The 14,945-nt window shown below is 39.5% G+C and overlaps 1 protein-coding gene across 2 annotated transcripts in view; it reads right to left on the reverse strand.

The window, feature by feature from the left end:
- Window positions 1-14,945, reverse strand: part of LOC138620876 (ephrin type-A receptor 6-like) — a 165,037-nt gene that overhangs the window by 68,168 nt on the left and 81,924 nt on the right. For both annotated transcript variants that reach the window (XM_069698481.1, XM_069698480.1), the window contains exons 4-5: window positions 7,342-7,497; window positions 3,799-4,134 (exon numbers count right to left, since the gene is read on the reverse strand). In XM_069698481.1, the coding sequence (XP_069554582.1) occupies window positions 3,799-4,134; window positions 7,342-7,497 (492 nt within the window). The remainder of the gene's footprint in view (window positions 1-3,798; window positions 4,135-7,341; window positions 7,498-14,945) is intronic.

Raw genomic sequence — 14,945 nt, forward strand, 5'->3', positions numbered from 1 at the left:
CCAAATTTGATTTCATACGGCTGCATGTGAACGTTTTCTGTAAACTATTATAGCCCCCGGGGTCACAGACTTAAAGAACCACAAATGCACACATGATTTCTTCTGAATCTATTTCTCTTTCTTCCAATTTGAGGGGATTTACTCCAAGACCCCCCCCCCTGCTGTTAATCCTTATGCATTATAATTCTCCACAGAGTCTCAGTGCTTATGTGCGCTATGAAGACTGATGGCTGTGCATATATCAGATGAGCTTCACTGTATGAATCACAATATATTGAAAAGGTTATGCCTGACAGGAAATTATCACAGGCCTGTAGAGTTCCTCTGTTTCATGTGTACAATATTTCAATGTTTGTGTGTGTGTGTGCGTGCAAAGCAGCCAATCCTCAGCACAACAAATCATATACTAAATTCACTGGCACAAGGCATTTACCAAAATGGCCATCTGCATTTTAATGACAAAGTCTAATTTATTTATGGATAGAGTACATTATTACAGGAGACTTTTGATATTCCTCGCAACAAACAGAAATTCACATGGCTGTCTCATTTCTGCTGATGGCAAGGCTATGCTAATGGTGTTGGAATTTTCTGTGCTCCTTTCCAAACAAGCCAATCACACAGAGGTTTTTTGGTGGATGTGTCAGGGGAAGTATATGTGGCAAAGTATGTATGCATATTCCTGAAGCATGCAAGTTTTCCTTTTCATAAGAGGCTTCGCATTGGTTATCTTTGCCTTGAATGAATATGCTGACCTTATGCACACTTTGGAAAAGCCACTGCAGTTTTTATTTTACATTGCTGACAATATAACAATTGGTATTCTTCATTAAATCAATGTGCCTGTCAGATGGACCTGATCCTTCTTCCAGTGTCATATTTCAGCTGCTGTTAATATGGCTTTCTGGACTAAAACAAAAAAACTATCTTCTGTTAAAAAAACTAAAGTTATTGTAGAGAATGATTCTGATGAAATGATGAAGGTGCAAAAGGGTGGGGGGGAAGTCAAACTTATATTTTGAACTCAACAGAATTTATGCTTTTATGTTGAAGGGGATATGTTTCCCATGATGCAACATACGTGCAGTATCAGTTTTCTGCCAGCGTTATCATGACAATAATGACCAAAACTAATGTTGTCACATCAGTAGTTAGCTCTCATTGGAGGATTTGAACAATGATTTAGGATGAGAAAAGTTTCACTTTATCATTCCATATTTCATTTTGTACAATTCAAATTTTTGACACTTGATGAGCCTCACGAGTTTAAACATGCTTGAAAAACACATGTCTGTAGTTTAAGCATGCCTTTTGGTTTTAATGGTTTTTTACACCGAGTTTCATCTTTGTTGCTCTTTTTATTTATTCATTCAACATTTTTAGAAGTGCATCAAGGCATTGAGTATTACTGCACTATTTCTTTAATTTGAGTGATATGATACATTAGGACAGTGGTTTGTGCAACTATAACGAGAGGAGTATGTATTACTGGTCTGGAAATCCCAATCTGTACTTATGAAAGAGTTTCCTCTACCATTGTGTAGCTGCCCTCCTAAAAAAGACCCCCCGCCCCTCTGAAAGAAACTAAATATCATGGTATTACTTAATTTCTGTGCAACCGGAGAAATAAGAATTGAATTGAAATGATAAAAGAATTGAAACCGACACAATGATTAGAATTATCAGAAACAAATGTCAACACTGACGCATATAATAAGTTGTGAGTGGGCTATCGAGCCCTGACAATCTGACACTAATACAGGAGGAAACTGGTTGAATCCTAAATCAGGGTGTTTAATATTCTTTGCATGTGTGAACAAATATGTACCAATGTTGACCTGGTATACAACCTTAAAAAAGATGCAGTTGGAACTATTTGTGACACCTGCCACAAAAAGCAGAAGCACTGTGGAATATTTTCTAATACTTTGAAATGTGCACCAAGATCATCAGCACATGGACTTGGCGATGGAACATTGTACAATTATAGCCTTCGCAAAACCAGCTAGGTTATCAATAACCTTTCATGATTCTAATTAAAATAAATGGCACAGACTATTGACTCACTGATCAAACTCTGGTTTCTGAAAAGGTGATAGTGGTGAAATACATAATCAGTCTGCTTATCAGTCGCTGAGGACCATAAATATGACTTTTCCCTTCGAGCATTTTAAACCGCTGCAGCTGGGTACATTAGTGTTGAAATGAGTCTTGTATACAGCCCAGGGACCTGCCACGACTATGTGCTAAACTGGCCATCTTAATGAAATAAAAAGGCTGCGTGTAACATTGGGTTACCTGTAAAGGCTAGAGTTGTCCCCAGTGACATAGAATAATGCATTTAATGTGTTTTGGCTGTATGAGAAAATGTATTTCTCCCAGACTCCCACGGCACAAGAAAGATGGAGGGATGGTGAGAAAGAAGGAGAAGAGAACAGAGAAAAAACAAACATGTTTGGATGCAGAAAACAGGAGAGAGAGAGAGAGAGAGAGAGAGAGAGAGAGAGAGAGAGAGAGAGAGAGAGAGAGAAGACAAACAACCAACTGGAAAAGAAGGAGCGACAGAATAGTCGAGGGAGGAGAGGAGAGGGAGGAGGAAGATGATAGAAAACACAGTGTTTGCAAATCACAAATTAAAAGCATAAGCATGCTGTACACCAAACACTCTCCCAAAGGAAATATAGGCCTTTCAGCATCAAAACCTTATTCAAAGCAAAAAGATAGGTAGCAACAAAATCTCGAGCCTCTGGCATCATTTACAGCAGATTTGAAGGATACAAAAACACAAATAGTAGAGAAACATTTTGTCATAAATCTCGGCCTGTCTGTCTCCAGCATCTGCATCCAAGGTCAAAGATGATGATAGTAAATAGTCTGGATTTCACAAGAATGCAAACCTTACGGTTGAAAAAGCACTCAGGGAGCTCAAACCTCCACCAAGGTCCCATAATACTACAAATTGATTACCAGTACTTAAATAATGGTGTATACTTAGAAAGGCTAAGTATGGCTCAAAAGACACGGCCATTCTGATTGGCTAATGGTGGTCATTCATTTTGGGGATGAAGTTCTGTCTTGGATTAAATGTTCAAAAGTTATTTTATAACCAATAAGTTGTTTATTGCATTTTTCCTCAATTGTCAGTTAATTTTTTTTTTTTTTATCATCTGCAGATGAGATGTATTGAGAACTGGATGCCTGTTTAGAAGACGGTACCTTGTTTATTTGAGTGAAAGCGTCTGACTGCTCAGTGGTTTTTAAAGTTTCTGAAAGCGCTGCAGCGCTTCTGCAGCATGCACATGCTTTCAGCGCTGTTATGGTGCAGACAGCAAAGAATATTGTTCTTAATGTGTTTTGAACATGAAATGCCCTTGGCATATGTTGGGACTAATCTAATCTAAATCTAATCAAGTGTTCCCTGATTTAGTGGCGTAACTGACATCAAATTTTTACTAAAACCTAGTCAGTATTTGAGGTAGCCCCATTGAATGAAGAGGTAACAATGCATTTGTGTTCACCCAATACAAGCTATACCAGGAATGGAATTAATTAATACCTTATTAGACTGAGATCTCAGCTGTACTTGTCACAATGCAAACGTGTATAGCAGCAGCAGGAGCAAAAAGGTTAAAAAGTTATCGTGAAATGGGATGTTGCGGATGTGGTTGGATACAATAGGGAGGATCATGTTTTTCAGCAACGAAGCAGAGTCCACATGTCATAGATCACGTGTAACTAAAAGTGACAAATCACAACGAACCCTCTACGTCAAGTCAAATAAAAGAAACATCTACTCACCACCCTGATCAGTGCTGACGGTGATGATGGCTACCTGGCGAGGGAAGGAGCTCAAGTCCGACACGCCGTTCAGCGACTCGATCTCAAAGGTGTAGTTGGCGTGTGCAGAGAAGTCCATGACCGTCACGGTGGCGTTGGTGAGTCCTAACGGCCGTGGCAGAAAGCGGAGCTCCTCCTCACAGAGCTGGCAATGGTTGGGCTCGGGGCCGCAGCGTTTGCACATGACGTTGTAAGTGAGGTCCCGGCGGCCCCCGGTGTCGCTGGGCGGAGACCACTCCAGCAGCAGACTGGTGTCGTTCAGGTTAGACATTAAATTACGGGGAGGAGATGGAGGGCCTGCAAAGGAATGCAGAGATTTGATGAAGTGATAAATAAAACACTTCAACATGCCCTCCACATTAATTGACAGAATACACGGTTGGTCCATGCCCGCTACAGCCGCACATACTGTCGAGGTGTTGATCTGTCTGTGCCCTCGAAACGATCAAAAGTCATAAACAACTCCGTTTTTATGACGTAACGGTGTTATTGTTAAGGTTTGATCAGGTTTGGGCATGAAGACAACGTGCTAATAGATTTACTAAAAGATAATGCTTTGTTTGTTTGTTTGTGATGAGGTCAGTGTCACTGCTGTCATCATAAGAATCTGTTCTAACTTGATCTCATGACCTATAGTCATAGTCCTAGGAAATCAATATGAAGAAATTCATGAATTGACTAAGAGGCAATCAATAATATCTGAAATAAAGTCCTTACATTTACTATTATGATCATTGTGTCTGCAAAATAATCTCTCCCCTTTCCCTCCTTGAGCTCGTCAGCCACTCGATAATATTCTTTAAGTGTCATTGATAATGCACAGTAACAGCAGTTCCTTCCTTCTGTTGCAGATCTGCTATTTCAAAACTTGCCACTACACAGTTAAGAAGTCATTTCCATCAAGCGCTATGCTTAGTAAAATTGCTTTACATCAGTCGATTCAAATCACCAAATTGGCCAAAGGGCAAATGATGAGCAAAATTTACCCTTGAGGCACACCGCTGCTCAAACGATCTCTCTAGTCACGCAAATATAAATTCAGCTATTTAATCAGGATTTGAAGAATCCACATCAAATTAAAAGGCATGCTTCACACAGGTACAATACCACAGAACTCCTCATAATGCATTCCTCTCCAGTGCAGTAAACGATCAACGTTATTTTACCTGCCTCACATTTTACTTGGTTGCGGTGTTCTTGTGCTCCCTGGATGTGCGTGTTTGTGTGTCAGGGTAAGCAGTGTGCTATAGCAGGCAGCCAGCTGTCAACAGGGTGGAGTTAAAAGGCCTGAGGGATTTGAACACTCCCATCCTGCCAAGCTCACTGTCTGCCAGGACAATGGGATGTTTCCCTCAACCTCCCTCCATCCCTCCCCCAACCATTGCTAAAAATCTCAGCAGACAGGAAAGCTCCTCCTACCTCTCCTCCACTTCTGTCAGTGTGCGTCCATTCTCTCCCTTCATCTCTTTCTGCCTCTATCGGCCATTATCTCACCTCCTCCATTCTCTCCATCGAGGAGAATCCACCCACCTCCGCTCCTGCAGAGCAACCCCACTGCCATCAATCAGCTCCTATTCTCCTCCAGGGAGAGATCGGTATCAGCACCCTCCTTCCTTTCTCTCTTCACTGTCTACTCCATCCAGCCTTTACACTTTTCCTCCACCTTTATCTCTCCTCCTGTGACATCTTCTCTTTCTTCACCTTTCTTTTCAGCCCTCAGTCTTTAATCTTTCTACTTTTTTTCCCACTTCAATATCACTTAAACAGTTTATATTCTGGCCCACATCTGGCCCCTGATTAAAATGCCTTATGTGAGTAAACACAGAGCCCACAGCTTGTAAAAGTAGATGTGGCACATTAGTCCACTCCTCTATGTTTGGAAGGTTTGTCACATGCCCACAAGGCTTTACACACTGTGTCTGAGCCTGGAACAAAAGTGGCCTTGAGGATTTAGAATTGCTTGTGCCTGGAGGGATACTGTTCAATAATGAACTAACAACTGTTGACCAAGGCACTAAATTAAAACTTTGTGTTCACTTATTCATATTATATTTCAACAATCTCCAAATTTCAATGTTTTTATCAAATATATATAATAATATAATATTGGCTTCATATTTTAGAGATTAAACACATGTTTGGGAAGCCATCTTTTCAAAAACATATTACTTGATTGGAATATCTAAACCAGCATTAGCACTTTGTTTTTGGACTTCTTGATTAGCACTTTGTTTTTAGACTTTGTGGAAAGGCCAGACTGCAATTCACCACCAAGGGAACTTCTTTAGACAGAAAGGAGATTTAAGAATGAAAATACTGCAGGTTAAAATGCTTGTATAAATTCAGTCTAAATTTAGAAATGAAAACATTGAATAAAGAGTAAACTAACATCATCTCCACAATGAGTTGGCTTTGTCTTACTGCAAAAGACAAATATACTCTACCACGCTGGAGAGCTTTCAGACGTGGCCCCCGTCTATCTTAGTGACAGCTAAATGGCTTTTTAATTAAAGGAGAATTAGTCCGGTTAAACTGTAATTTAATGCAAATATGAAGTCGTAATGACAGTCAGTGAATCATCGATGAGGATGAGGCAGCTGAACAAAAGGCATGTAATTCATCCAGAGACTACCTAATGTTCAGTTTCACACCAGATAAGTCCAAAAGACGAGACTGGATTTACAGCCACTGCAAATTCGGAGAGAACACTGGAGTAATCCACCAGCTCTACAGACAAAGTAATAACTTACCCAGTCTGTAGAGTGCAAGCGAGTGAAGACATATTTAATGTGAATTTACAATTAATTAATTAAATTTGAATTGGCCTACAGTACAAAATTACTGTTTTCTTCTCTTCTCCATAATAACAATGACAGTGAAGTTCACAGTTTTCCCACGACTCTGAACCCATCAAACAGGATGACAAACAGTCTTTGTGTGTGTGTGTGTGTGTGTGTGTGTGTGTGTGTGTGTGTGTGTGTGTGTGTGTGTGTGTGTGTGTGTGTGTGTGTGTATATGTGGTTACTATGTCAAATAGCTTAATATTGGAGTAAATAAGTAAATCCCATTTCCAATTTGTTGTTGCTCATTTTAAGCTTGTTGTCTTCGTGGTAATAATGTATAATTTCACTTCTTATTCTCGTGACCTGTCATGACAATGACTTCCATTGAGGTTCATGAGGTACGGTTGTGAGGTAGTTCCGCGGTAGCATCGTCTGTATGTACCGGTTTATTTTCATTGCACCCATTTTTCTAGTCGCTTATCTGCACAAAATGCGTTAATTTTGAGTTTCTTTATTAAAGCAAGCTCATCTGTTTATTTTAATCTTCTTATATTGATGTAAATCCACTGGAATGGATTCTGTATTTATTTTATTAGTTTTTACCGTCATAAACACGTGCGGCCAAAGCCATCTGTCGTCTGTTAATCTGCCTGTCGGAGCACTCGGATCGTGTCGAGAACGGCGCAAGCAAGCATGAAGCCTTGTTTTCAGATATACTCACGTGTACAAGCCATAGTCGGAGGATCTTTCTCAGCCCTGAAGAAGCCCTTCTCACAGCGGCAGATAGCCGCCCCATCTCCGTAGCTGAAACTATGCGGAGGGCACTTTGAACACTTGATGTTTCCGGCATATGCCTTGTAGAAGCCTGGGTGGCATGCTAAGAGTAACAAAAAGACAATATGACAGGCTGTTAGTGCAAAGCCAGACCACGCTATGGATGTACAGGTACAAATATTACATGGGAACATCACATATTCCTTTCATACTTCACAAAGAGAGAGGCCCCAAAGGTACATGTATATTTTATGCTGGCATTTATATGAAATACCTAACCTAACCTAACCTAAATTTTTTTAAAAAAAAATTCCCCTCGGGGATTAGTAAAAGTAACTACCTAACCTAACGTAACCTAAATCCAGGGACTTTTAATAGTTTCATGAAAATGAGGTTTTCTTTCCAAACATAGAGACTGTTGCACCAAGGTCCCCCAAGACAATGAGCCCATCTGCTTTGTATTTACTAAAAGTGATTAAAAAAGTATGATTTTCATTTCACACAAAAACAAAAGAAGCCTAAAAGACATTAAATATGTTTTAAAAAATGATTTTCTCAACTGCAATCAAAACATCTGCAGTGCAAAAATCCACATATTTGATATTTTTCCTCGCTGAATGAGAAAGATGGGTTATCCCCCGAAAATACAGACTGTCAACGCTTTAATGGCTAATTTACATTCAGTTTGGTTTAATGTTTAATGAATAATTACAGCTGAAGGAGGTGCATGGACAGAAAAGCTAATGTAGAGAGCACATCACCTGTGACAACGGTCTCAGCGTTTCTATTTGAACCTTGTTGGTTGATTTACACAGAGGTTGGATATTGTCAAGGGAAGGCTTCTGAAAACATCTCTAAATCTAAAAGAGGAACTTCATTTGGAAAGATAACATTGGAAGATCAATTTATTTTAGAATTTTCCGATAAAACTATGGAGAAAGATGAAAAATTTCAGAGCTACTAAGAAACCACAGTGATGATAAAACATTTCGACTAATTGGGAGTATGAATATGTATTATCTGTCAAAATAATACGTAAATATTTATTGATCAAAAATGGTGAATTTCAGTAAGTTTAATGACCAAACAAACACTGAAATTGACATTCTTCCACACCACAGTAGGAAAAGCAACAGACATAGAAATCCTAATGATGGCGGTTCTCCATTCAGCCGCCCTACTGGGAGATGGGCACCGTTGGGACACAACAGAAGGGAGCTATTGTTAATATTATTAGTAACCTGCTTGGCATGCAAATACACACTGCGCCGTATTATACACAACGCTATTTACCAGGGTAATACACTCAAAGTGCAACGAATCCACAGCCTCATTTGACCTGAAGTGTGTCCTGGCATTGGCAAGTAAGTTTAAGATAAATACTTTTTTGCCCTTTTTTTTTTGCCACTGTTGTGTTGTTTTGTTTTGTTTTTGGAAGGATGAGACCTAATTATTTCAAGAAATTGTTTCCAAAAGGTCTTTTTCACAGAACACTTCCCGACAAGTCAGTCAGAACAGCCCAGGTGCAAAAAAAAAAAAAAAAAATCAATGATACATGAATTTCACGTAGCTGTTTTATTTTCCCTTGTTGCTTTGGCCGTCACACCGTCATGGCTTACTGGATATTGTGAAAGTGTAAAATGCTCAATTAATTAAAAAAAAAAAAAAAAGCGCACAACCTGTATTCAGCAACTGTGAGATTTAGACTTCTCTAAGTTTGTGATGTCAAAAAAAAAAAAAAAAAATCACACTCATGTCAATTGTCCACGTCAACGCCGACCACTGTAGAATATGACCAAGTAGTCATTCCATCATGGAGCAAACAAGCGACCAGACCGCTGAAAGCCTGTGGCTGGCACGGGCGAGTGCCACTCAAAAAGAGTCAGCCAAATAAAAGACAGCGTGCCTGATAGCAATGCGCCTAAAAGAGCTCCATAAAGAAGCCAAAGAGATGAAATGTAAAAATATAGAGATGGTTTTTGGTACTTAAAACCACTAAAATATCTTCTGGTGGATGTCAAAACTGCAAATCAAGCACCAGAAAAGTGTAAAATGTGGGACCTTTAAATGGTACATCTCACAGAGACATGCAAAAGTCTCCTGCCGGGTGAGATTTCCATTGCTCCTGGTTGTCACCAAGCACATCGATTTAACAAGGTAACACAAGCTGAGCCATTTGAAGGGATTCACCTTGAAGCACTGACTGCCTTTGTGTGTCTCCATTGCTGCTTGTGATAAATGGAGCTGTAGGGAGGACAAGGAAGTGCCCCAAACCACAACTGTGCTGATCAAATGGGGACAATTAGGACAGAGACAAAGTCGTTAACACACACACACACACACACACACACACACACACACACACACACACACACACACACACACACACACACACACACACACACACACACACACACACACACACACACACACACACACACTCTCTCTCTCTCTCTAACGTTTTACACATTGTTCATTTGTATGAGGACTGTTAGTTCGATTAAACAGTAATTGTGAAAGTGAAATTACACACTTGTAAACGCTCAGGTTTATAGTATCATGGTGCCTTCATCGGTTTGTTTTTAAAATCAGTTTAAAAAAAAAAAAATGTTCAATATTTTCTTAAAGTGTTTAAATTCTAACAAACAAATAGTTGTTTGCCTTCAAAAACGGTTGAATTTTGACACACACACACACACACAAAGAAGCTATCCGTATCAGTATGATAAGTGGCATCCCCCGCAGCGTACCAAGGCTGCCTTCGTCATTAACCTCTAATGCCGACGTGTCCTTGAGTCAAAAAACGTCAGTCAACTCCCCCACCCAACCGGACCCCGTTTTAGACTCTGTCAACCTAATGACGCCTCTGCCCGACCTTCGCTGAACTGAGGGGATGTTCCTTTTCGAACCTCGCAGCGTCCTGCTGCAATCTGTCTGGCCGGGCTGCGTTTCAAGGCCACAGCGGTGCTGTACAATGGTTGACCATGCGTCACCCAAAGATGGACGCACACGGTGCCAAGAAGGTTAGCGCACACATGCTGGTACTGGACACACACAGCCACACGCACCAGTGGTCATGGCAACCGCAGTGACAAACAGCACATTGGACACAACTAGACAGCATGTCAAATGTGAATGAAGCCTGGAGATTTGAACTGGAAAAAAAGCAATGCTACAGTCTGCAAATGAAATACCACTAATGATCCATCAAGGACAACAATTTCCACCTAATATAAGAGTATAAGCGCAATCACTTATGTCTAGTGCATGAAAGCTGCTATTATTTCTCCTATGGATGCTTGTGATCCAGTTACAGGAAAAATACTTTGGGTAGAGTTTGCGCGTTAAACTGCCAATGATCCGGTGACGAGTGAGCGTGAGAGCCAAAAACAAAATACAAGCAACAGTGGAAGCAGATAGCAGAGATTGTGGCTGTGGATTGTGTGTTTTTTTTACCACAATGAATCCCCTTTTTGTCACAATTTCATCAGCTCAAAGGTCATAGAAACTTAATGTAAAAAAAAAAATCTATAAAAGGGTACAATTTTCAGTGAAGTCAATATCTAAAATTATAGTTACAAATATCAGAAAAAAGGAAATTGTAATAAACCCTTATAGTTAGTAAGTATGAGTATCATAAGTACAGCTATAAACTAATACAAAAGCAATCAACCTGGTTATAAAGGCAGCAGTCGGAGTACTAAGCCAGCTGAGCGCAGCACCGTGATGCACAAGGAGCAGAGGGGAACCATAAACCCTCATGAGTACGTTTTTCAAGTTACGGCACTTAATTAGCATCAGCACTTGGGTACCACAAAGTTTTGGTAACCGCCGGAGTGTACGAAGTTGCAATGTGACCATGAACTTGAGCAGAGACGGCACATCAACTTTTGTGTCAGACTCGAGAAATCAGCAATGTAGATCCTTTGAAATGTTCCTAAAAGCAATGAAGCAATGAGCCAGTCGAGGTGTTTTGAGTGATATTCACATTTAAAGAGGGGCAAAACATCACGGTCCAAGAATGAAAAAGCCTTTTTTAAGATCTGGTTTAACTCAGATTCTAATCTTAATCAAGCTACGTAACTTTTCTCAAATTTTTTTGATTGCCTATTTAAGTCATTGCATTGGTCGCCTGTCAGTTTTAGAGTTGATCCCACGGACTTCAACAAAAACGTTTGAAGAGTCCTCCTTTGGCCAGCGTGGCCCGTCTCTGTAACAGTTGGCCTAAGAATCGGAGAGACTCAGAAATATCAAAACATCTTTTTTTTTATTAAGGTGCCTCGATATTTCTTGCCAATTTTTTAAGTCTAAAGCATTGGAGCTGATCATTTTTATTCCACCGTTTTTATTCATTTTATTTTTTCACGTTTTATTGATTCATCATTGTAATTTTGAAGTCTTATTAAACTGTCTGAGTTGCTGTCTCAGCCTGTTAAGCACTTTGGGATACATGTTTGTATCAAAGGTGTGATTATAGATCAAATTGATCAAATTGAGTCTCTCATATTTGCTCAACTCATTTAGAAGATACAACTTATGAGGGCACCATCATGGCGCCGTCTACAACAATAAGTGGAGCTCTTGCATGAGGTGTGGTGAGATATTGCCAGAACATATTGTACTGTATGTTTGCCTTTCAGACAGCGGTATGATATGACTCCATGGTGCACTTTTAAAGTGAATGTGTGCAAGCTCAGGGGAAATACATTCACAGTCGTTGAGGGAGTGAGGGAGTCATAAATGACAACAGAAAGTTTATCAGCTAAGTTTTACAAAAGTTCTCAGCAAGACTTCCTTACTTAACTATTTCCCAGACATTTGCATTGACATCTGTCGTAAAGATGTACATTTCCTAACCGTACTCTCCACCTATCAGAAGGATGGATCAATCGAACCAATCGAAATGGTTTTAACATTCTAAAGGCAAAAAGGGTCTAGAGATTATAAGGAACTAATGATTGTGCTTGTACAATAATAAAAAAAAAACATTCTTTATATAACACATGATGAATTCCTATTAACATATGCACATACTGTATTAGCACTACACTGTAGATATGAGCTTTTCAAAAAAAACAAAAAAGGAACTAATTACAAAAAGCTTGTATAAAAAAAATAAAAATAAAAATCCTGTTGTAAACATTCCATCCATGTAGATCCTGGAAGTAGGAATGGTCAGCACACATGTGAAGCCAGTAAACTACAGTTGAGCAGGGAAGGAGAAAATAGCATCCTGACCCACTGGCCTTCTGGTCTCTGATCTAATTCTAGACCTTCAGCCCAAAGTTAATGAGACCTGGAAGTCACCCAGAACATTTTCATGCCTCAGAGCCCCAAACCGGCAGGCAGATCGTGCGAGTAGTCTGTCTGCCTCTCCAAGTCCTGTCAACGCTGCTGAAACATCTACTCAGCCTGCTTCTCTAGTTGGTTAGATAAACTTATTAAGTGATGGTCTTTTTTGTTTACAGCAGTTGGCAATTTATAATGTTTTTATTGCTTTTTCCAAACTTAAGTGATCCAGTAATCTAATTATTTACATGGCAGTGGACAGTTCTGCATGTGTCAGATGTTCAAAGCCGGAAGAAAAATCTGTGACCTATATGTACTGAGGCAGAATCAACTCGTGGTGTTTAGACATTTTAATAGTCACTAAAATGTTCCTTACTGTTAACCAAGTGTTTTAGTAGTGTGACCCAAACCATCCAGGCCAAAGCCTGTAGGACAACCGTCCATCCACTTGAGGGTACCGTGTCAGTGTCACGTTTTGCCTTACCTAAGCGCAAAAAGTAACGCATGATCGAAGAAGGGCGTAATGAGACAATATACAAAGACGGATAAAGTCACAGTAGGTAAGAAGCCAGAGGTGGTTAGAAGGACCGTCATCTTCACGACCAATTTTTGAGTCCTTGAGAAGGCATAGGTCACAGCGGATTTCTGTTAGGTAACGTAAGTTATGTAAATTACCTAGCATACATTATGTAACTTAAGTAACTTACAAAACAATACCTACAAAAAATTACTTATTTCCACACAAACCATTAGATTTCCCTAACCACTTGGTTTTTCTTGCGTTTTGTGTCTAGGCAAGGCAAAACATGAGGCGGACACTGTATCATCTAGTTGACTGATGGGTGTATTACATGGTTTGTCGTAATAATGGGTAGAACCATACCTCACACATAATTTACTTGCCATAACCATACGCTTTTCTTGTTCTCATACTGTGCCATAGTCGCCATGTAAAGATGTTTTAGAAAGCTAGAATTTGACAGACGTCACAAGAGAATGTAAAAAAAAAAAAAGTAAATAAACCCTCATCAACTTTGCATTGAACCATACATTACACGGTACAGAACTGTATGTTTCAACTTGTGTATCACTGCTTTCTAATATGAACCCTTCCTACAGTACAAGCAGTCACGTCTTTATATTTAATTTTGAATAGCAAAACCCATGGCATTTGCTCTGATGACATTTGAATCCATTGATGAATATTAACTAGATGAAAGTTAATTAAATCATGCTTCATTTAAAATCCCTTACACCTTTAATAGTTTATGCGGTTCAACAGTTTTGGAAGGCAATAATTAGGCTCTGTCAATCATTAATATGTTTTCCTGACTTTAGTCTTGTAGTGGAAATTGTTCTCACCTAACTGTGTCCGATTAGAGTCGAAATGCTGTTTGAATAATTAAGAAGAAACAATGAATAGAATACGTCCGCTAACACAACACATTTCATATCATCTACCCTTCTTCTTTACATATTTGGGGGTAAATGTCAGTGTGCACATGACACTCCTGGGATCTCTGTGGTGTACAGCAGATTGTGGTGGGTTCCTCTCCCGGCGGTCAGCGAAGAAGAACAATTCCAAGAGGAGCACAATTCTGCAGCATTTACTTGCAGAACCACATCAACAAATGTTGCAGAATAGTTCAGCTCTTGAAATCAAAGGCAGCGTGGTGAGGAGGCGATGCAAAGGATGAGAGATCATTGCAGAGATGGTTGGCGTTATAAGCGAGATGCAGCCTGAAACTTATTGCATATGGGGGGAGAAAAATGAAAGAAGTGCTCGATTTCCTGTTTTATTCCACACAAATCTTACCCTACTCAGTCTCTCTTCTATGAAAACTATAAAGCAGTAAAAAAAAAAAAAAAAGTCTTATTGCTTTTTCCCCGTGCTGACACAGTATGCATTTTGTCTACACTTATCTACAACAGTATTGCCTAGCCCCCTTTTTCTTTCTCCATACTGAATAATATTCTACTCCACCAGGCGAAAAAGACAACCCTATTCTCTTTGCTCATGAAACATGATATTCATTTTTACTTTGACACAAAACAAAAATGGCTGCCAGTAACAGAGATATATTAAGATACAGTACCATGATACAAGCGAGATATACTGATTTCATATGTGTGGTTATGCTACTGAAACACTAGTGCTCACATTCAGCTACACCATATCTTGTTGAAATGCAATATGAATTACCTACTAACACCAGAGTTGATAAAGAGTCACACCTCCTCTCTCTCTCTCTCTCTCTCTCT

The sequence above is a fragment of the Brachyistius frenatus genome, unplaced genomic scaffold (assembly GCF_029030835.1).
Source record: "Brachyistius frenatus isolate BFR_SWC_R1_liver_20210118 unplaced genomic scaffold, ASM2903083v1 Contig_27, whole genome shotgun sequence".
NCBI classification, from domain to species: domain Eukaryota; kingdom Metazoa; phylum Chordata; class Actinopteri; family Embiotocidae; genus Brachyistius; species Brachyistius frenatus.